At 40.6% G+C, this 23017-nt stretch overlaps 1 protein-coding gene across 1 annotated transcript in view; it reads right to left on the minus strand.

The window, feature by feature from the left end:
* Nucleotides 1-23017, minus strand: part of stx18 (syntaxin 18) — a 181615-nt gene that overhangs the window by 94556 nt on the left and 64042 nt on the right. The window contains exon 2 of the mRNA XM_073042630.1: nt 11673-11740. Within this exon, the coding sequence (XP_072898731.1) occupies nt 11673-11740 (68 nt within the window). The remainder of the gene's footprint in view (nt 1-11672; nt 11741-23017) is intronic.

Genomic DNA, 23017 nt, shown 5'->3' on the forward strand with positions numbered 1-23017 from the left:
ATGTAAATTACTTTGAAATGCAAGGAAATGAAAAGATTTGCTGTGTAAGCAACTTATAATTCAATGTTTATTCATTTCCATAGATACTGCTTGATCTGCTGAGTTCCTCCAGAACTTTGTGTGCGTTATCATTCAATGGAACAAATTTAAGCTAGGGTTCAGCATTTCTATAAAGAATTAAGATCTGCAACACATGTTAATTTTGAATCTCCTCTAATTTTAGAATACTTTCTATCAACTTCTCAAATCTTCTATTTCGCTGAAATAAAATGTCTATCAAATTATTTCAAATGTAATGTAACAAGCCAGCACTACATTAGCATCAGCACAACTGCATGATGTTATTAATAAGTAACTGTCGGTGCCTTTATTGTAGCCAGTGATTTCAATCAAGCCAACCTTAAGAAAGTATTTCCTGATTTTTTCCAGAATGTGAAATGCCCCACATGGGGCAAACAATACAGTGGACTCGGTTTACACCAATATAGCGGGCACATACAGGACCCATCCATGCTCCACCTGGGATTGTCCGATCACCTGTCCTTATTTCTAATTCCTGCCTACAGACCAGAGTTAAGGAATGCAAAACCAATTACCAAGTTAGTGACAGCTTGGCCTGAGGGAGCTGTCTTATGGCTTCAGGACTGCTTCGAGTGCATAGACAGGAACCTGTTTGCATGCCAAGTAACACATAATTTGGGAATTGATTTAGAGGAATACACAGCCATGGTCATACATTTTATCGTATTTTGTGTAGACAATGTCACCAGTAATAAAAACATCCATGTATTCCCGCATCAGAAGCCACGGATGAACAAAGTCTGGAACATGCTCAGCTCTTGCATTTAAAGACCCAGTGACACTGCAGCATAAAGCAAAGCCAGATCAAACCTTAAAAGAGGCATTAAAATCGCCAAGTACAGATACAAACAACAAATAACACCACCAATCCCGATACACGTGGGAAGGCATCAAGTCCATTACTGACTATAAAGGAAAGATTTCCTGCTGTGCAAACAGTGATGCCACACTAGCTGAGGAGATAAACAACTTCTTTACATAGTTTTATGAGGACAACAATGAACCATTGATGAAGGCCTTCACAGCCGAGGTGGATACAGTGCTGACACTGAGCGCACAAAGTGAGAAGTACTCTCTCTCCATTCTATCAACACATGCAGAGCAGCTGGACCAGACAGCGAGCCTGGGTAGGTCCCAAGGAATGAACTGCCTTGCTGTGCTTCAAAACATCAACCATCACACCAATCTGAAAGCACTCTCTGGTAACATGCCTCAATAATTACAGTCTGGTTGTACTCACCCCACCAGAGCATGGTTATGTCCCACATTAAGAACATCATCCCTGTTACTCTGGACCATCGCTAGTTTGCCTATAAGGCAAACAGATTAAATGGAGATGCCACCTTCATCAGACAACACACACAAAATGCTGGTGGAACGCAGCAGGCCAGGCAGCATCTATAGGAAGAAGCAATATAGATGCTGCCTGGTCTGCTGCTTTCCACCATCATTTTGTGTGTGTTGGTTGAATTTCTACATCTGCAGATTTCCTTGTGTATGCCATCTTCATCACTCTCCACATCATACTGGAACACCTGGACCATAAGAACACCTATGCCAAAATGCTTTTTATTGACTACAATTTTGCCTTCAACATCATACTCCCCAACAAGTCAACTATTAAACACCACCATATGGGGCTCAATACATCAATCTGCAACTGGATTCTGGACTTTTTTACCAATCACACCCAGACTAGGCAAGTACACATCAACCTGACCCTGAAAAGCAATACACCACAGGGATGTGACTTTACACTCATGACTGTGCCGTTGCCTATGCCACCAACTCCACATCAAATTTGCAGACAACACTGCAATAATAGATTAATTACAAATTACAATGAAACAGCACACACAGAGGAGGTGCAGAAACTGTCCGAATGGTGCAATAATCGTAACCTCTCATTCAACATAAAAAAAAGAAATGATTATCAACAAAAAGGTCAACTTCTCATAAATGGTGAAGTAGTGGAAAGGGTCTCCAGCTTTAAGTTCTTGGGAGTGAACAACACAGAGAAGCTCCCTTGGACCACCAACACCTCCATGATGGTAGGGAATGGCCTATACTATCTCAAGAGTTCAAAGACAGCAAATCTGCCTCAAAAACATTGAGAGCATACTGATCTACTGCATGACAGTATGGTACACTAGCTGCAACAACATCAATCAAAAAGCATTTCAGCGAGTAATCAGGACTGCACTGGGACACAACTAGCAAACATGGAAACCAGCTACAACTCACGCTGGCTACAGCGGGCTTGCAACATCATGATGGACTCATCCCTTTCCAGCCATCCGGCAGAAGATAGAGTAACGCCTCTGTAGGGACATCCCAGACTGAAAAATAGTTTTGTGCCCAGGGCTATTGTGCAACTGAACAATGACCCCAACCTGCCTAAGATCCATAGGCACTACTGTCAATCACTAAGTGCAATACATGGGCATGTGCAATGTTTCTTCTTTTGCCCATCATGCCACTGGTGTTTATGGCAGCAATGAAGGTCCTCCATCTCTGACGCCGTTCACGGCTTCCTTCATCATGTCAATAGCTTCCTCTCATTTTACTGTGAGTCATGCAAGTCCCAGATGGAGACACAGGAATACCATCACACTCAGAGGTAGGATTCTTTGCTGCTGTTTCCATGACAATTTTGTTTGTCTAGTCAGGGATGTTAGCTCTGAGCTGAGGGTATGCACAATATTTGGGTTTAAATAGGGCAGCTAACTTCCTTTAATTTCAGAGCTCTTTGTTTTTTTAAATTTCAGCTTTGATTCTTGAAGCTATTTTATATTTAATCATTGTATTTTATAACATGGGCATGTGCAACATTTGAATGGGACAGCCACTGTTTCTTTGAGTTTTCAGAGTTGCTGGTTTTTAATTCAGGTGTAACTTAGATGTCATTCTAAATAACTCAGATATTATTTTAGTCATTGTGTTTTTAGTAATTGAACTGCCAGGATGCTGTTTTGCACAGAAGGGATAGCACTGCAAGCTCGTTGTCCTCAGCAATGACAATAAAGCTCTAACAATAACACAAGATTTTTGACAAATAATACCATAAGCCTCTTCAATCTACTGTAATATGCCTCATTATAGTGTAGCAAAAGATTCAAATTATAGTAGATGGCTCACTCAGATAAAACTGTTTGCACAGATGGTCCAAATAGTTTGTTTATGTCAGATTTACCATTTCTTTTAAAGTGAGCTGCTCCCAATTAAGCACTAATTTTGAAAATATTTAAGTGGAAAACACTGCTATTTGGCAGAACTAAAACCAAGCAAGGAAGAAAAAGAAAGAGCTCACAAGTGAGAAACCTTAGGGGGTGACTTTTGTAATAAATTTCTGCTTGAACACAAGTACAGTTACGTTGTGCAGCAAACTATTCAGTTAACCAGGTTGGTATTATTTGAACCTGATGCAGGGTTTTGATCTGAAAGAACTGAATATCCCTCTGCTTCCAGAGATGCCGCCCTGACGCGTTGAGTTCCTCCAGCAGATTGTCTTTTGAAGTTTTTTAATTGATTTTATTTCTTACATTCTTCACATACGTTACGTCTCCATCTACATGTGCAATGTGCAATCATAATAATTTATAATAAATAGAACAGTCCATGTAACATAGAAATACACTCAAATCAGTGTGAGTTCATCAGTCTGATGGCTTGGTGAAGAAGCTGTCCTGACTTTTATGCTGTGGTACTGTTTCCCAGATGGTAGCAGTTGGAATATATTGTGGTTGGGGTGACTTGGGTCCCTAATGATCCTTCGGGCCTTTTTCAAAGCCTGCCTTTGTAACTGTCCTGAATCATGGGAAGATGCACTGGGCTGTCCGCACCACTCTCTGCAGAATCCTGAGATTAAGGGAGGTGCCAGGCAGTGATGAAGCCAGTCAGGATGCTCTCAGTTGTGCCCCTGTAAATGTTTATGTTGACTGCAGACCAGAGTGACAAAAGCCAGAATCTAAACTCAGAGTGAGTTTCTGGGCTTTTTTTTAAGCAAGTGGAGTGTGCAGCATGGGGTGAGGAGTGGTTAGATGGAAATATTGGTGAGGACAAAAAAATGGTTGTGAGATTAGGAAACCTGATGAGAAGGGTTTGAGGGAAAGACGAGTAAGAAGAATATCTCATAGGTTGTGGAAAGATCAGGGATTGGGTGGGTGTGAATGGGTAGGATGTGGTGGAATGGGGTGGTGAGGTGGTGAAGATCATTAGCAAAGAAAATAAACTTCAAAGTAAATTTTATTATCAAAGTACATCTTTGTCACCATATATAACTCTGAGATTCATTTTCCTGCAGGCATACTCAGCAAAACTATAACATAATAACTAAAACAAGATCAATGAAAGATCAGCTAGAGTGCAGAAGACAAGAAACTGTGCAAATGCAAATATAAATAAATAGCAATAAAAAACAAGAACATGAGTTAACAAGATAAAGAGTCCTTCAAGTAAGATCATTGGTTGTGGGAACATTTCAATGGATGGGCAAGTATTTTCGATTCAGATGTCTACATGAGTGCTTGAACAAGGCCCAAAGTGACCTGATTTACCAGAATGTGGTCTGGGCAAGTTGCTCAGACACCGTTCACCTCGCATCTTGCATCTCGCTCGTTAGCTTTGTTCCTGTGAAAAAATGGCTCCTAAAAAGCAATTATGTGGTCAAAGTAATTCTTCAAAGGCTAAGAGGGAGCGTAAAGTGCTATCTCTCGCCACAAAAGTAGAAATATTAGAATTTTGAAAAGTGGCATGCCGCTTTCCGAAGTGGGCCGAACGAATCGAGCATTCGCACAATAAGGCAGAACGAAGCTGAAATTCGTGGAAGTGTTAGTGCTGCCCCTACAACGGCAAAAGTGGTCTCTCTGGTTCGTGATAAAGTGCTTGCAAAGACCGAGAAAGCATTAAGTGTGTGGCTAGAGGACATGTCACAGAAGCATATCCCTGTCAATGGCCAAATTATATAACCATATAACCATATAACAATCACAGCACGGAAACAGGCCATTCCGGCCCTCCTAGTCCGTGCCGAACTCTTAATCTCACCTAGTCCCACCTACCCGCACTCAGCCCATAACCCTCCACTCCTTTCCTATCCATATACCTATCCAATTTTACCTTAAATGACACAACTGAACTGGCCTCTACTACTTCTACAGGAAGCTCATTCCACACAGCTATCACTCTCTGAGTAAAGAAATACCCCCTCGTGTTTCCCTTAAACTTTTGCCACCTAACTCTCAAATCATGTCCTCTCGTTTGAATCTCCCCTACTCTCAATGGAAACAGCCTATTCACGTCAACTCTATCTATCCCTCTCAACATTTTAAATACCTCGATCAAATCCCCCCTCAACCTTCTACGCTCCAATGAATAGAGACCTAACTTGTTCAACCTTTCTCTGTAACTTAAGTGCTGAAACCCAGGTAACATCCTAGTAAATCGTCTCTGCACTCTCTCTAATTTATTGATATCTTTCCTATAATTCGGTGACCAGAACTGTACACAATATGTGAAAAAGCTCAGTCTCTATGAGCACTACTCTGACGGGGTTGATGAGAGCGAGAGAAAAGAGTTTAAGGCTGGTAAGGGATGGCTGGCTGGCTATGTAAAGCGCTACAGCCTCAAGAAGGTAAAGATCACGGGAGATTCAGCATCTCGTTCGTTCGCTGCTTGTGTTGTGAGCGAGAGGAATATGTACAATATTTTTTCTTGTCAATATTCCCTAAACAAGACAGTGTAACAACTATTTACATAGCACTTCCATTGAATTAGGTGTTATAAATTCAGTAATCTAGAGATGATTAAAAGTTTTACTCGTTGTTTGATCATTGTCTGCCTTGCGTCTCGTTCATTCGCTACTTGTGAATGAGAGGAACATGTAGAGTTTTTTTCTAGTCAATATTCCCTAAATATTGCAGTACATCAACTATTTACATACCATTTACATTGTATTAGGTATTATAAGTAATCTAGAGATGATTTAAAGTATATGGGAGGATGTGCGTAAGATATATATACAAATACTACTCCATTTTATATAAGGGACTTGAGCATCTGTGCTTTTTGGTATCCGCGGGATGTCCCGGAACCATTCCCTCGCGGAGAAGGAGAGCCGACTGTACATAAACTGCGGTCAGGATCATGGATGAGAACTGCATTTGATCATTAGGTGTTCCAAGTCAGGGGAACATGAGTTCGACAGAATCTTCACGTCAGAGCACCAATGAAAAATGACCATAAAAGACACGCTTCGTACTTTTGCCGTACACGAGTCCGCAGTCCATTCCATTCGGTTTCTGGTTTGACAGCTGCATTTGTCGTGTCCATAGATAACCAAGTTCCGAAACTGCAAACAATTGAGATGGTTCTCATCTGTCTCTGATAAAGCAGTCTTGCGTTCAGATCCACAATTTCATTCTCCAGTGACTGCACATTGCCAACAAGATGCTGGGTGAGGAGGCCTTATCCCTCTGCATTTCAGCCTGGCTTGGATTCCCCTTTCCTGCAACACACCTGACCATGGCGATGAGTCTTAAAGGTGCTGCACCTGACTGGTCCGGGTTCTTCAGTCGATTGATGTGATTTAACAGTCCATTGTTAAAGAGGAAATTTACATGCTGCAGATTGCAGTGAAAGTAATTCAAATGAAGTATATATAACGCTCACGCGATCGGCTGGTGTATGTCTGGGGAAAATCCGTCCACCCGCCAAACCGTGTCTCCCATATGCGTGAATGCTGTGAAATGCACACTGGTACAAACTCGCACACACAATATCAGACTGCACACCATAAATCTTACCAGATCTAGGTGATTAATAGCGATACTATAGATATATATATATATCTGAAAGAAAAGAAAGGAAAGAAAAGGCACCAAAACTTATCAGAGTCCAGTCAATTTGTGCACAACCGTGGGAGCTCAACCATTGAAGTCTTCAGTCCACTATTCGATCTTCTCCGACCTCCTCGACCGGCCACCTGGGACCAACCTCGGTGGTCAACCAGAGTGCATCCAGCACATCCGCCTTCCTCGCGATCTCCCTTCCAACCCCCCAAAAGCTTGCGCAACACCAGCTTACAGACTCACAAGAAAGAATAACATCTTTCCCAATTGGTTAACAAATGAATACAATTCTCATTATCAGTAATTATAACCCAAACAAGCTGTGAGAGAAAGCACTCTCTCACCAGTTACCATAACAAAGAAGCATTCTTACTTTTAACTTAACAAAGAAGCCATTTTGATTAACAAACGCAGTAACATAAAGAAGAAACCCCTTACATTTATTTAAGAGAAATAGATAAATTGCTTGGTGAAAGAATTAGTAGTAGCATGTTGCACCTAGTATCATTCTTATGCAAGCTGGTGTGGTATAACACTGTAAACACACTTCACTCATGAGCTGACTTTTGATTGCCACCTACTAGTCTGGCTGTTAAATTAACAATAGAATAATCGAATGAAGGCAGCGATACTATGCTAATTAAATGGCCAACCTGTTTCTTGAGGGCAAGTAGGTTGCCTGCCCCTTTGTTAGCGTTGATTACAACTGGAAATGAAAACATTCATTGTCAATTGGGTCACAGTTTCAAATTTTCTTTCTGTTTACCTTATGAGCTGACAGAAACCGTACTTCCCTTGCAAACTGAGATTCAACTCATTTGCTTTTATCTAAACAAGTTGACTAATGATTGAACATAGAACAGTATAGCACAGGAACCATGGACCGATGATGTTTGTGCCAAACATGATGGCTACTTAAACTGCAAATCTGTTTGCATCTGGTTCTGCATCCCACCATTCCCTGCTTGTTCGAATTGGCCTAAATGCCTTTTTAATGTTGCATTTTCTAAATGATATGTATGAGGTACTTTTCCTTCTCATATGCATCTTCCAAGATCACATATCCATTCACTGGCAGACACTTTAGCTTTAGTTTACTCAACAAATGGTGACAGCATGATCAACAAACAGGACAGTCCTGCGGTATCATCAGTAGACTGCAGCAGTAGAGGAATGTTTGAAACAGTACAAAGGCAAGTGCTGTTGGAAATCCAGTCAGATCAGTAGCTTCCTCTTCTCAGCATTTAACTGATTCTTGAATGATTTCAAGGGTTTTATACTAATGAATCTATCTGATACCAGTCTTTTTATTCGCTTTTTGCCATTAATGTCCCTATAATCCCTTTATTCAATAGTCAAGTTTTAACTTAAAATTTAAAAATTGACCTTTAATTTTCCATTTGGTATTTTGTACAACTCTAGAAAAGGCTCAGACTCAAGCTTATAAGTTTGCTGCTAAAACTATCAAAGCTGTTCTTAAAGCTCAAGAATGTAAACATCAATTGGAATGCAGAAGTGATAAAATTGCTTTGTCAAATATTCCACCCATTTTAGAAGAAGTAGACTATTCCAAAGAGGGTTTGGGACTCAGTAATACAGACAATGCCCGAGAATATATTTCTGTTCTCTGCTGACTAACTCATTGCAGCTGAAGTAACAGTATGAAGCTGCATTTGGACTCTACACGGCTAGATGAATGAAGGCCCACACACATAAAAGTCATCAAGCTTAAAACACCCACATAGCATAAGGAACCAGGGGGTTCTGTCATGAACTTCTAAAGAACAAGATGAGAACTGAAGGAAATGTGGGAGGGATTGACATGTACAGAATGAAGGTTAACTATCTTTCTTCTCTGAACCCTTGTGGCTTGGCTGCCTACAAAACTCAATTCACAGAAAATGGCTATCTTGGCTCCACCAAGTCTGAATTTATCCCCAAAAGCCTCTGGACATACTAATGTTCAGATCATAGCTGGACTGAAACTCATTCATCAGCTCTTCAAAATGCTAATGAAGTCAGAACTTTTTCCATTAAGCAGGATCACGGGTAAATGTCAGAGAGAATTAACATTTTTCTCACTGGCAAGGGACTGGTTAGATATGGAAGGGAGACTGAAAATCTGGTTGAATGGTACCACAGTAAGAACCTCTCACTCACTCAGCACCAGCAAAACCAAAGAGCTAATCATTCACAGGGATCAAAGGTGGAAAGGGTCAGTAACTTTAAATTCCTTATCATATCAGAGGATCTATCCTGGGACCAGCACTTAATTACCATTACAAAGAAGGCATGCCTTCACCTCTATTCTCTTAGAAGTTTGCACAGATTTGGCATGTTATCAAAAACTTTGACAAACTTTCATAGATGCACAGCAAAGAGTATTCTAACTGGATGCATCACGGCCTGGCCTGGAAATGCCCAGGAATGGAGAAGCTTATAAAAAATTGTGGAAGCAGCCCGGTCCATCACAGGAAAAGCCCTCCCCACCACAGAGCACAGTTACAAGGAGTGCTGCCACAAGAAAGCAGCAACCATCCAGATGGTGCTCCTTTCTTCCAGCTGCCATCTGTAATGAGGTACAGGAACTTTTCATCCAAATCACTAGGTTCAGGAATCGCTTTTGCTGTTCAACAACCAGGTTCTTCAATTAGCATGGATGACTTCAGTCACCTCAACACTGGACTGATTTCACTGCCTATGGCCTTACTTTCAAGGACTTCACAACTCATGTTATTATTGTATATAGAATTATTAATATTATTATTGTAGCCCTCTCAACATGCTCATTTGCCAGCTTGGCTCGATAGCTAACTCGGCTAACAGCCACAGGACTCAGTGGTAAAAAGGCCACCTTTATAAACAATATACATCTAGGGTCAGTATAATTTGGGGTTCAACCAAACCAGAAAGATGAGATATTCCAATTAACATACCTCCATTTGAGTGAATGCTGTGTAAATACTGTCCATACACCATTATCGGTCAGCAACAAAAAACAGATCGTACACCGAATAAAATTATAAAGAAAGAATACTTGCTAATTTCAGCTTTATCAAACAATAGGGGAAAAATGACAAGAAAAAGGCATATTACAGTTAAACCAGTCCAATTGCACATGACCGTTGGAGCTCCTACTGGAGTATTCAGGGGTGTATCTCTTACGCATCTGCTGGACCCACATTCTGCGCAAACACATCCCCCACATTTTCAAACTCCCCTTGAAGAGCATCTTGAGCAAACTCTCTTTCTCTCTGGAGTATTTCCCCTTCCTCCTTGGAGCCATTCATCTGCATAAAGCACTTATTGCAATGGGGACACTCCTTCCAACAGCATTCTGTGGCATCTTCCCTTCTGTCCTGCTCCACAGCACCTGCCCTTCAGAAAACTCTTCCCCACAGCTCTCTGGAACCTTCTTTCACATCCCACAAGCTTGACTGGCTAACTCACATTCCTCAGTTGGACAGCGTGTGTCTGTATCTTAGCCAAAGCTAAAACATACTTTCCAGCATGGAACACTGCATTTAACAGAAAACTGCTAATATAAACTACCCACAACATAGCAGCAGAGCATTACATTATTATTTGTATTTGCACAGTTGGTCTTTTGTACATTGATTGCTTGTCACTCTTTGTGTGCAGTTTTATGTTGATTCTATTGTATTTCTTTGTTCTACTGTGAATGTCTGCAAGAAAATGAATTTGAGGGTAGTTTGTGATGGCATATGTACTTCGATAATAAGTTTACTTTGAACTTTGATAAACTCATTGACGTAACAAAGGGAGACTGGGTGGCAGATGGGGTGGGCAGTTGGTTCTCAATAGAGAACATGCCTCGGTTTTCAACAATATTTTGGTACCACCACAGCTCTCACTGACTACATGCACCAGAGCAATTCCTTCTTTAAGAAAATCTGCAAATTTATACTCATGTGCAGAATACAATTTCAAAGGTTTTCTCTCTTAAGACAAAGAAATGCTTCCAAATCAGAGTGGGGATTCTAACTTGCTTTGCTGTCAAAATTGCTGAAATTTGTTAAACCAAGAGTGGACCAGCTCATTATAATCTTGTTCTGTTCCTTCAGGCATTTCTTTCTCCTCCTAATTTATATTTTGAGACACTGACTTCAATAACCATTCATTTAAGGTTCCCCTAGATTAAATTATGATTTTTTTCTTAGACTCGGTCATTAAGTTTATTGCAAAAAATTACTTCACTTTAGAGCAAAAAAAAACAAGCTGCTGGAAAAACTCAACGAGTCTGAAACTCATCTGTGCAAGCAAAGGCGAGGTCGAAGTTTCAGGTTGAGATCCTGCATCGGCGCCCCATTTCTCCATTTTTTAAATTCTGTACGTTTCTTCCTACCTCACCAATGCAGTTGTTCCAAACCACTATGGTCTGTAAAGCCTTCCAAAACCCAAACTTCAGAGGAAGGAAGATTACTTGTTCCTATTTTTAAATGACCAAATGTTGAGGGATTCAGTACCACATCATACATTGCATGTTAGAAGTTTAGTACATGATGCAATTGTACCTATTTCTGAAGATGGTATATGCATGCAATGGTTGATCCAAATATATCCAGACATTTAACAGAGTGGCAACCCATCAACACCATTTTTCAAACTAAATTAGTGAACTGTATGCACACCAACAGCAATGCAAACAATCTTAATATCAGCCAACGGTTGAAAATCATATAAGGAAAACCAAAATGAAATGTGTTTTTTTAATTGTAATACCTGGTGACATTGATGTAATCTTTTCTATGCTCCAACAGAAAATCTTTCAATTTGCTAATGTTGGTGAGCTGAAAAACAAAAGAAAACAAAATGATTAGTGGATGAGAGCTGAAGAATTTTTGCTTCTAATTGTGAAAATATGGAAAAGTGCCAACTGCAATTTTATGTAGTATGCTTCATGGCCATATGGTCCAATATAAAAATCTAGCTTCTTTTCAGACTATATAGATATTTGCAGTGGTTAGTCTACATGGCAACGCTAAAGGTTTCATCAATGTAGTACATTAGCAGGTCTTATCAACCAGTTTCAGCTGTAGACAATAAAGACACCAACTGAATATAGTAACAATGAACTGGAGATATCATGGATTCTGAGAAATAACATTACAGACCTAAAATGACATAACAAGGGTCATTCAACCCATGTCCCAATGTGATCTTTCTGACAGAGATAGAAATAGTAATGGATGATACGCTGGATGTGGAGGCCAGTGGAGTTAAAAGTAAAGACCAAGGAAACTCCTTCTCAGTTCTGTCTGAGGAGGGGGAGCAAGTGTAAACATGTGGGAAGTGCATGTGACAGCTCCGTTAACTATGGCAAAGGAGAACACATGCTTTCAGAAGGAATGGATATTTTGAATAGAGAAACTGAGAAAAAGGGAGAGATTGTGGAGAAGGTGTAGTTGAGGTAGTTGAGTGAGCCGGAGCTTAGTTTTTGAATCTAGTGGCTAATTTGTCTCCTGAAACGCAAACAGAGTGGTCCAGTAAAGGAAGTCTCAGAACAAATCCAGGTAAATTAGGGAGCAGGATGGAAGTTGGCAGCAAAAGTTATAAAAGCCCTCACACATATTTCCTCCATTTCTCCTGTCTTCTCTCACCATCCCCACCTCTCCAGACAGCACAGGGGCAGAGTTCATTTGGTCATCATCTTTTACCTCATGTTCCAGAACCAGGATCAGGTTTATTATCATTTGCATGTGTCGTGAAATTTGTTAACCCTTTCCCATTCTCACCAACCTTCCGGGTTCTTTCACCCATTGTTCACTTTTTCCATCCCTCCCTTTTACTAAGACTCATCATGCTTTCTCACCTGGTTCTATCTCCTATCACCCACATACCTATCCACCTCACCAATTCGATTGCTATGCCTTTAATTCACTTTTCCCCATCCCCTCCCCAACTTTGTTCCATCTGCCCATTATCCCTCCATTTTCTGTTTCTGCCCATCAGAATCAGATTAATATTTCTGAGATGATGTGAAGTTTGCTGGTTTATGGCAGCAGTACAGTGCGAAGACACCCAAAATATGTAAATTACATAATAATTAGTGAAAAGAACAATGAATAATGAGGTAATGTTTACGGATTGTTCAGAAATCTGATGGCAGAGGGGAAGCTGATCCTAAATCACTAAGTGTGAGTTTTCGGGCTCCTATCCCTGATGCAAGTAGTAAGGAGAAGAGTGCATGTTGTGATGGCTGGGGTCCTTAATGATGCATCAATTACCAACTTATCATTCAACACCCACCCCTCCTTCTCCTTCACCTACCTCCATATGCTGCCTGACTTGCTGAGTTCTTCCATCAGTTTTATTTTGTTCTAAATTCTGGCATCCACTGTCTATTGTGTCTCCTTTCAAATTTTTAGACCCGCATTCTAAATTTCTTAAGCAGAGGTTTGTTTCCATTTACCCTATCTGTTCTGTAAAATTTAGAAAAGTTCAATCAAGTGAATATAATCTTGTTTCATGTAGTCTGTTCTTGCAAATTAACTGTTAGCCCTGATTTTCTGGATATCATTCAGGCAAATCTATGCTGCATGTCCTCTCAGGCCAATATTTTTAATCCTTCGGTGTGGCTCTTGAATCTATTCATAGAACTTCAGATGTGGCTAAATAAATATTTTGTTTGGCTGTAACCATATGTTTATACTTTAATTCTTAGTTATTTGGATACTAAAACTCTGTTACCTTTTTGGCATTTCTGGACCTGTAGACGACATTCTAAAATGTTCATCCAATGGATCCATGCTTCACTCTTGGTTCCCAACATTTCTAGCTTCAAACCATTAAAGAGTTTTCCACTTTTTCCTTTCAGATGCAAAATGGATGACCTTTCCTTTATCATCACTCAAATCCATTTTAATAGGAACATGAGACATAGGAGCAGAATTAGGCCCATCAAGTCTCATTTATCCCTCTAAATAACAATGAAAAAGTGATTCCCCTCATTTATTTGAGAGGGAAAGTAAATCAGTCATTCAATCGTGGCTGATTTATTTTCCCATTCAACCCGATTCTCCTACCTTCTCCATGTAACCTTTGATATACTTACTATTTAAGTACTTATCAACCTCTGCTTTAAATATACCCAATGATTTGGTCTCCACAGCCATCTGAAGCAATTAATTCCACAGATTAACCAACCTTTGGCTAAATAAATTCTTCCTCACCTCTTTTCTAAAGGGATGTGCTTGTAATCTGAGGCTGTGCCCTCTGGTACTCAACGGCACTCAATGTCAGTAAGACGAAAATAGCTGACTGTGGACTTCAGTAAAGGTAAGATGAAGGAATGTACACCAATCCTCATAGAGGGATCAGAAGTTGAGAGAGTGAACAGTTTCAAGTTCCTGGATGCCAAGATCTCTGAGGATCTAACCTGGTCCTAACATATCGATGCAGTTATAAAGAAGGCAAGACAGCGAGAAAGCTTCATTAGGAGTCTGAAGAGATTTGGTATGTCAACAAATACACTCAAAAACTTCTATAGATGTACCGTGGAGAGCATTCTGACAGGCTGCATCACTGTCTGGTATGGGGCGGGGGGGGGGGGGGTGCTACTGCACAGGACTGAAAGAAGCTGTAGAGGGTTGTGAATTTAGTCAGCTCCATCTTGAATATTAGCCTACAAAGTACCCAGGACATCTTCAAGGTGCGGTGTCTCAGAAAGGCAGCGTCCATTATTAAAGACCTCCAGCACCCAGGGCATGCCCTTTTCTCACTGTTACCATCAGGTAGGAGGTACAGAAGCCTGAAGACACAGACTCAGTGATTCAAGAACAGCTTCTTCTCCTTTGCCATCTGATTTCTAAATGGACATTGAACCCTTGGACACTACCCCACTTTTTAAATATATATTATTTCTGTTTTTTGCACGATTTTTAATCAATTCAATATATGTATACTGTAATTGATTTATTTATTTAATTATTATTATTTTGTTTTGTGTTTTTTTCTTCTATATTATGTATTGCATTGAACTGCTGCTGCTAAGTTAACAAATTTCACGACACATACCGGTGATAATAAACCCGATTCTGATTCTGGTCCTAGACTTTCTCATGAGTGGAAATATCCCTACATGTCCGCTCTCTCTAGCCCTTTCAATATTTGGTAGGTTTCAATGAGATCCCCCCACCACCAATTCTTCTAAACTCCAGTGAGAAGAGCCCAGAACTATCAAGTAGTCTTCTTACATTAATCCTTTCATTCTTGGGATCATTCTCATAAACCACCTCTGCACTCTAACTGCCAGCACATCCTTTCTTACACTGCTCACAATACTCCAAATGTCTGGCCAATGCCTTATAAACCTCAGCATTACATCCTGGCTTTTATATTCTAGTCCTCTTGAAATCCATTTGCCTTTTCACTACTGACTCAACCTGCAAGTTAACCTTTATGGAATTCTGCACTAAGATTCCCAATTCCCTTTGCATCTCTGATTTCCAAATTCACTCGCCTTTCAAGAAATAGTCTACACATTTATTCCTTCCACCAAAGTGCCAAGTCCTTCTACAAACACCCTACTTCCTCAACTCCACCTCCCCCTCCACCTCTCCTTGTATCATCCCAAGCATGGCCACAAAACTATCAACTCTGTTGTCCACATTATTAGCATACAACATGTAAGAGGCAGACCCAACACTAGTCACGGACACCTAATCAGAAAAGCCTTCTTGATATCCATTGTTTGCTTTCTGCAAGTCAGCCAATATCCTTCCAGTAATACCATGGGCTCCTATCTTGGTTAACAGCTTCACATATGGCACCTTGTCAAGGCCTTCTGATGATCCAAGTACACAACATTCACTGATTCTGCTTTGCCTATCCTGCCTCTATTTCCTGAAAGAATTGAATGTATTTTCCATGGTGCTGCCATTTATTGAGAACTATGTAAACTGCCACTTCTATTCCAAGACAGAATGAAAATAAAATGGGTTATTTCACTGCAATCAAGTCTAGTAACCACGTGATGGTGTGACTGACATTAAAATGAAGCAAGACAATTTATTTACAACTTCCCCCTTTCCCTGCATTGTAAACAAAAAAGTCTTATTTATATTGGGAGAAGATCCTTTTGTCCTGATGAAGGATCTCAGCCCAAAATGCCATCTGTTTATTCCTCTCCATAGATGCTGTCTGACTTTGAGTTTCTCTGGCATTTTGTGCATGTTGCTCAAGATTTTCAGCATCTGCAGAATCTCCAGTGTATCAGATCACTGTGCTTTGATTTTTAAGTCAACTATTTTCTAAATAACTAGATGTTGCTGGGAACTTAAAATATAGTCCATCACAGATTGGCTGAGAGGACATTTAATTTATTACTATAAATTAAAAAGTTCGCTGATGACACGGCCATAGTGGGGTGTGTTAGGAATGGACAGGAGGAGGAGTATAGGAAACTGATACAGGACTTTGTGATATGGTGCAACTCAAACTACCTGCGTCTCAATATCACCAAGACCAAGGAGATGGTGGTGGACTTTAGGAGATCTAGGCCTCATATGGAGCCAGTGATCATTAATGGAGAATGTGTGGAGCAGGTTAAGACCTACAAGTACCTGGGAGTACAGTTAGACGAGAAGCTAGACTGGACTGCCAACACAGATGCCTTGTGCAGGAAGGCACAGAGTCGACTGTACTTCCTAAGAAGGTTGGCGTCATTCAATGTCTGTAGTGAGATGCTGAAGATGTTCTATAGGTCAGTTGTGGAGAGCGCCCTCTTCTTTGTGGTGGCGTGTTGGGGAGGAAGCATTAAGAAGAGGGACGCCTCACGTCTTAATAAGCTGGTAAGGAAGGCGGGCTCTGTCGTGGGCAAAGTACTGGAGAGTTTAACATCGGTAGCTGAGCGAAGGGCGCTGAGTAGGCTACGGTCAATTATGGAAAACTCTGAACATCCTCTACATAGCACCATCCAGAGACAGAGAAGCAGTTTCAGCGACAGGTTACTATCGATGCAATGCTCCTCAGACAGGATGAAGAGGTCAATACTCCCCAATGCCATTAGGCTTTACAATTCTACCGCCAGGACTTAAGAACTTTTTAAAAACTATTATTAATACTTTTTGAGATAGTGATTTAGATGCATATCATATTTTTTTTACTGAGTTAAGTATTGTATGTAATTAGTTTTGCTACAACAAGTGTATGGGACATTGGAAAAAAGTTGAATTTCCCCATGGGGATGAATAAAGTATCTATCTATCTATTACTATCACTTTGTAGTTTTATAACCCTTCAATATTTCTCACAATACTGGCAATTCTAGCAACAGCCAATTAACTTGGACTTGCTGCTTTCTTTACCATCATATGAAGTTGTTAATAAAGATTTAAAAAACTGGAATTCCAAAACTGATTTTTGATAGCCATCTCTAGTCACAGGTGTCAAAATGGTTGTTGTGATGCGTCTAGTGTGGTAGTGTAGTGGGTAGTGCTTGTCGCTCTCACTTTCAGCTTCCACCGCTGGCTGGCAGTCTTGCAAAAAGGAGAGCTGAAAATGTAAGTCTCTCCCTGCCAGTACACAGCCTCTCCAACAGCAAGCCTCATGTAGTGCCTCCTCACTGATGACACACGGGAACTGAACTCCTTTCAGACTCAGGACAAACTACAAAAGACGGGGAGAAGGTCTGGCCCTTGCAGACGTGACACACAGGCCCAATGGTGCTTGAGAACCAGATGCCCAGCTATGGGTAAATAGTCCCACTGCCTTGTGGGCAGCATCGGGAGTGAGGAAGTTTATGGGAGTTAACCCAGAAAGCAAATCTGGAGTGGAGCCCCTAAGGCGGCTGCATGTCATTGAATATCCTTCCGGCAGCTCCTGCAGCCAAGCTGGTGCCAAATGTATTGTTTCATAAGCTTTCGTTTGGACTACAGTGGTGAGGCCCAGAGGGGGATCGATGACTGAGCATCTCAGGATCTCCATACCTTCCACCCAGGCTTGAGATCATGATAATGATGATAATCATCCATTGTCCTTCGAGACAGACAGATGCCAACCACCACCATTAGTCACATGCATCTGCCCACTGTCACCATGAATATTTAGTCTCTCTGACTTTTAAATTGGTTATATGATCATAGCTGACACCCTGAATAATCTCCAAAAGAATGCTGTGTATCATTTTAAATACAGAACAAAGTTATGTAGTGTCATATCATGCTATTATTTCCAACATTGCATTTTATTCAATTGAAATTTAAAATACAACTGAATGATCCCTGCTTTACACAAGCACATTACCTGTCTCTCTCCCATTCACTTGTTTACAATTGTCTTCAAATGGAACAAAGAGCATAATGAATAAATACAGAATTAATGAAAAACTGCTGTAGCTCCAGGAAAGCTTCACCTGAATGTTTAGATCTTGGTTAAAGAACAATCCAAACTACTGTCTACATAAATTCTCAAAGGGAATATAAACAATATCTTTGTAGCACATGTCCAAAAGTGGGAACTAATATTCATCAGTGCATTTTCAAACAAATTATCTCAGCAACATCTGAACCTTGCAACATGTCAGATTAATTGGACTACTTTCAATTTTACTCTTGATACTACCCAGCAATTTCAGAAGAAATCTGCATCTGCAATAAGTGTGAAATAGAAGCTGATGGGAAGGGTCTGAAATATAGCCACTGCATTCCAGATGTTTTTAAATTGTGTATTTTTGCCCCATAAGTTTATGTGAAATTGAAAACCCTACACAATAATATCAGAACTGACATCAGCAGAAATTGAGTTAAACCATCTGCTCTGGTAGTGATACTTCATTTAGGGGTCAGATTTTGGGAAGATTCCAGATTTTGAGTGTCGTAAACAGGAGAAAATCTGCAGATGCTGGAAATCCAAGCAACACACACAAAATGCTGGAGGAACTCAGCAGGCCAGGCAGCATCTATGGAAAAGAATCAACATTTCAGGCCAAGACCCTCCATCAGGACGAATGCAACCACAATCCTGATGAAGGGTCTGGACCCGAAACGTCAACTCTTTTCCATTGATGCTGCCTGTCCTCCAGCATTTTGTGTGTGTTGTTTTGAGTGTCATTGTTTCCAGCAATACCACTGATGCAGGGTGAATGAAGCACAAATCATTTGGAAATAGATTTGCTGACACAGACAATTTCCTTTAATTCCATAATCCAATTATGTTCTATTGATTAAGAGACCCAAGAATGGTTGCTTTAATAAAGTAAATCAATTAATATCACAAACATTAGTTAACTGTCACAGTTAGATGTCAACTTTGATTTAGTCTTGATGTAATGAGAAGTTGCAGGTTCAACTACCAACTCTGGAAATATGAGCAGCAACCACTTTAATCGTTGATGCTGAGAAACATCCTCGGAAGCGCTAGGACACATCATCAGTGATGTAACTTGGGGTCATCGGGTGCTTTGGGTCTTCAAACATCAGACATCCTCACCCAGGTGACCCAACCAGGGTTGCTCGGGCACTGGCATGTCCAACCAGCATTGGTCCACAGGTCACACCTCTTGATCCATAGCCATCTGGAGGCACAGTCAGCAGACTCTGTGACAATCCTGATGGCTCTTCTCTCTGCAGCCCTCGTTATGCCAAGGAGAGAGTAGATTCTGCAGAGCGAGCAGCCAATATACCTCTACACACCACCTCTACAGGCTCACAACATGTCCTCCACACCCATCTCTGGCACTGCTCTACCTGCTCCTAGTATTTGTCCTTCTTATGCTCAAACAGCTCCTCAATCCAGTCTTCCCAAGGCACTGTCAGTTTTACCATGATCAGCTGCTTCAAGGATCCTGACAGAATGACATGCCAGGCCACAGGGATGATGATTGATGAAGTCAAGGAACTTTAATTGTTTACCAAGATCGACTTTCAGTTGCCCGTCAAATGCCTGCTGGTGATCTCTGCTGAGGCTGTGGTTGGTCCCTAACTTTGACAAAGGCTATGGGCTTCCTGGGTTGGGAGAGGTGCTTACTGTTTGTTAATGGTCAAAGACATATTTTCAACCACGGCCTTCAGCACTTGGTCATGGCGCAAGTAGTAGCGGCCTTCTCCTAGGGCTTTTGGGTACCTGCTGATGTGTTCCAGGACAGAGAGGACATGACGGTGCCTCGCTTTTGCTCTAAGCAAAAAAGTTCACCTGGATCGTGAACCTGATACACTGAGATTCTGCCTGCCAGTTGTAGAACCAGGAGATCTTCCACTTCAGTGCACCCTCCCACCTTGTCCAAGCTCCCCCGTAGCCCCAATCCTACCATCCTGGTGGTATGCACTTCCTCGACAGCTGCTCACGTCTCTTCCAGGACCAGTTTGCATTTGAAAGCCATATCAAATTAGGTTGGCAGAGATGCTATGTTTTAGATAATACCTCAAAGAAATGACAAATAAACTCTGTCTATAAAATGATGAACTTAATGACTTAATTGAAATTATGGTTCTTCCATTAAAATGTTCTGCTGCTAAAATGACAATCTAGATAATTATTACATCATTAAACAGTCAAAACAGAGACCTTGTTTAGATGATAAAGAACTATGCTCTAGAATGTAACAATGCATTTAAATGTCGAAATGAATTTCATTAGGTTACACAGTGATTATAAGGGAGTCAATGATTTTTCGTTTGATTAAATAGATCACAAGATGATGGGCCTAAAAATCTGGCTCATAAACTTTGCACGATGCTTGTCTACTTCACTGGATGGAACAATTGTGATATACAGTGGCATGCGGAAGTTTGGGCACCCCTGGTCAAAATTTCTGTTACTGTGAATAGCTAAGTAAGTAAAAGATGACCTGATTGCCAAAAGGCATAAAGGTAAAGATGGCACATTTCTTTAATATTTTATGCAAGATTACTTTTTCATTTCCATCTTTTACAGCTTCAAAGTAACAAAAAAAAGACAGGGGCCTGAAGCAAAAGTTTGGGCACCCTGCACGGTCAGTACTTAATAACAGCCCCTTTGGCAAGTATCATAGCTTGTAAACACTTTCTGTAGCCAGCTAAGAGTCTTTCAATTCTTGTTTGGGGGATTTTCACCCATTCTTCCTTGCAAAAGGCTTCTAGCTCTGTGAAATTCTTGGGCTCTCTTGCATGCTCTTTTGAGGTCTATCCACAGATTTTTGATCATGTTTAGGTCGGGAGACTGTATGGTAAAACCTTCAGTTTGCGCCTCTTGAGGTAGTCCATTGTGGATTTTGAGGTGTGTTTAGGATCATTATCCTGTTGTAGAAGCCATCCTCTTTTCATCTTCAGCTTTTTTTTTTACAGACAGTGTGATGTTTGCTTCCAGAATTTGCTGGTATTTAATTGAATTCATTCTTCCCTCTACCAGTGAAATGTTCCCCATGCCACTAGCTGCAACATAAGCCCAAATCATGATCGATCCACCCCTGTGCTTAACAGTTGGAGAGATGTTCTTTTCATGAAATTCTGCACCTTTTTTCTCCAAATATACCTTTGCTCATTGCTCAATAAGTTCTATTTTAACTTCATCAGTCCACAGGACTTGTTTCCAAAATGCATCAGGCTTGATTAGATGTTCCTTTGCAAACTCCTGACGCTGAATTTTGTGGTGAGGACGCAGGAAAGGTTTTCTTCTGATGACTCTTCCATGAAGGTAATTTTTGTGCAGGTGTTGCTGCACAGCAGAACAGTGCACCACCACTCCAGAGTCTGCTAAATCTTCCTGAAGGCCTTTTGTAGTCAAACGGGGGTTTTGATTTGCCTTTCTAGCAATCCTATGAGCTGTTCTCTCGTAAAGTTTTCTTTGTCTTCCAGACCTCAACTTGATCTCCACCGTTCCTGTTAACTGCCATTTCTTAATTACATTACAAACTGAGGAAACGGCTACCTGAAAATGCTTTGCTATCTTCTTATAGCCTTCTCCTGCTTTGTGGGCATCATTTATTTTAATTTTCAGAGTGCTGGGCAGCTGCTTAGAGGAGCCCATGGCTGCTGATTGTTGGGACAAGGTTTGAGGAGCCACGGTATTTATAAAGCTTTGAAATTTGCATCACCTGGCCTTTCCAAATGATGACTGTGAACAAGCCATAGCCGTAACAAGCTAATTAAGGTTTGAGACCTTGGTAAAAGTTATCTGAGAGCTCAAATCTCTTGGGGTGCCCAAACTTTTGCATGGTGCTCCTTTCCTTTATTTCATTCTAAAATTGTACAAAACAAAAATAATACACTAATCTTGCTGAAAATGTTGAAAAGAATGTTTCATCTTTAGTTTTATGACTTTTGGAGATCAGTTCATCTTCTACTCACTTAACTATTCACAGTAACAGAAATTTTGACTATGGGTGCCCAAACTTTTGCATGCCACTGTATGTGTGAAGCTTGCCTGTCAAATGCTATGCTCCATAGACAACTCAAGAATTACCTAAAAGAGGAAAAAGGTAGAAAGTCAGGCATCCCACTGCTTAGTAGGAGAACCGTGCTAATAACTACTCAATATGGAAAAGCCAGGTCAAGACCGGTGAACAGAATCACGAGTGCATAGGTTGAGCCTGCAGCAGAGGCTGAAGACACTACAAGCTCAGTCTCCACCTAATGGCAGCCTTTCTAAACTTTGCACATTTGTGCTGTATTAAGCAATACCTGCTTCACTGATTACTTTGCACCATACTTATAATTTCTCACCAAGTTCTCTACCATCATTTCACTGCCATGGCAGCTTGAAATGCAGCTATGCTGTGGGTGTTGTGGAGAATTCCTTCAATGTCTGATCTACTTCCAGTGATCAAAACAGCAAAGATCCTGTAGTTGGAGTATATATGTGGTTCCTATTGGAAATTAGGAACTGCATATTTAAATTCTGTTTTAGTTGACGGCTTTGACTGTAATACATATTTTGGCCAACTTCACTATTTTTTTGCACAGTATCTACTTGGTGTCAATTCTATAATGGAGAATGATGTTAGAGCAAATTTGGGGGTTAGCACATGAAACTAATAACTTTGGCTGATTTCAGTCACTAGGTTTCAGATTTGAATTGAATTGCAGATTAAATCTAAAATGCAGCTCTGTACATTGGATTCCTAAGAACCATGAACCAAGCTAACTGGAAAA

The sequence above is a fragment of the Hemitrygon akajei genome, chromosome 4, assembly GCF_048418815.1.
Source record: "Hemitrygon akajei chromosome 4, sHemAka1.3, whole genome shotgun sequence".
NCBI lineage: Eukaryota > Metazoa > Chordata > Chondrichthyes > Myliobatiformes > Dasyatidae > Hemitrygon > Hemitrygon akajei.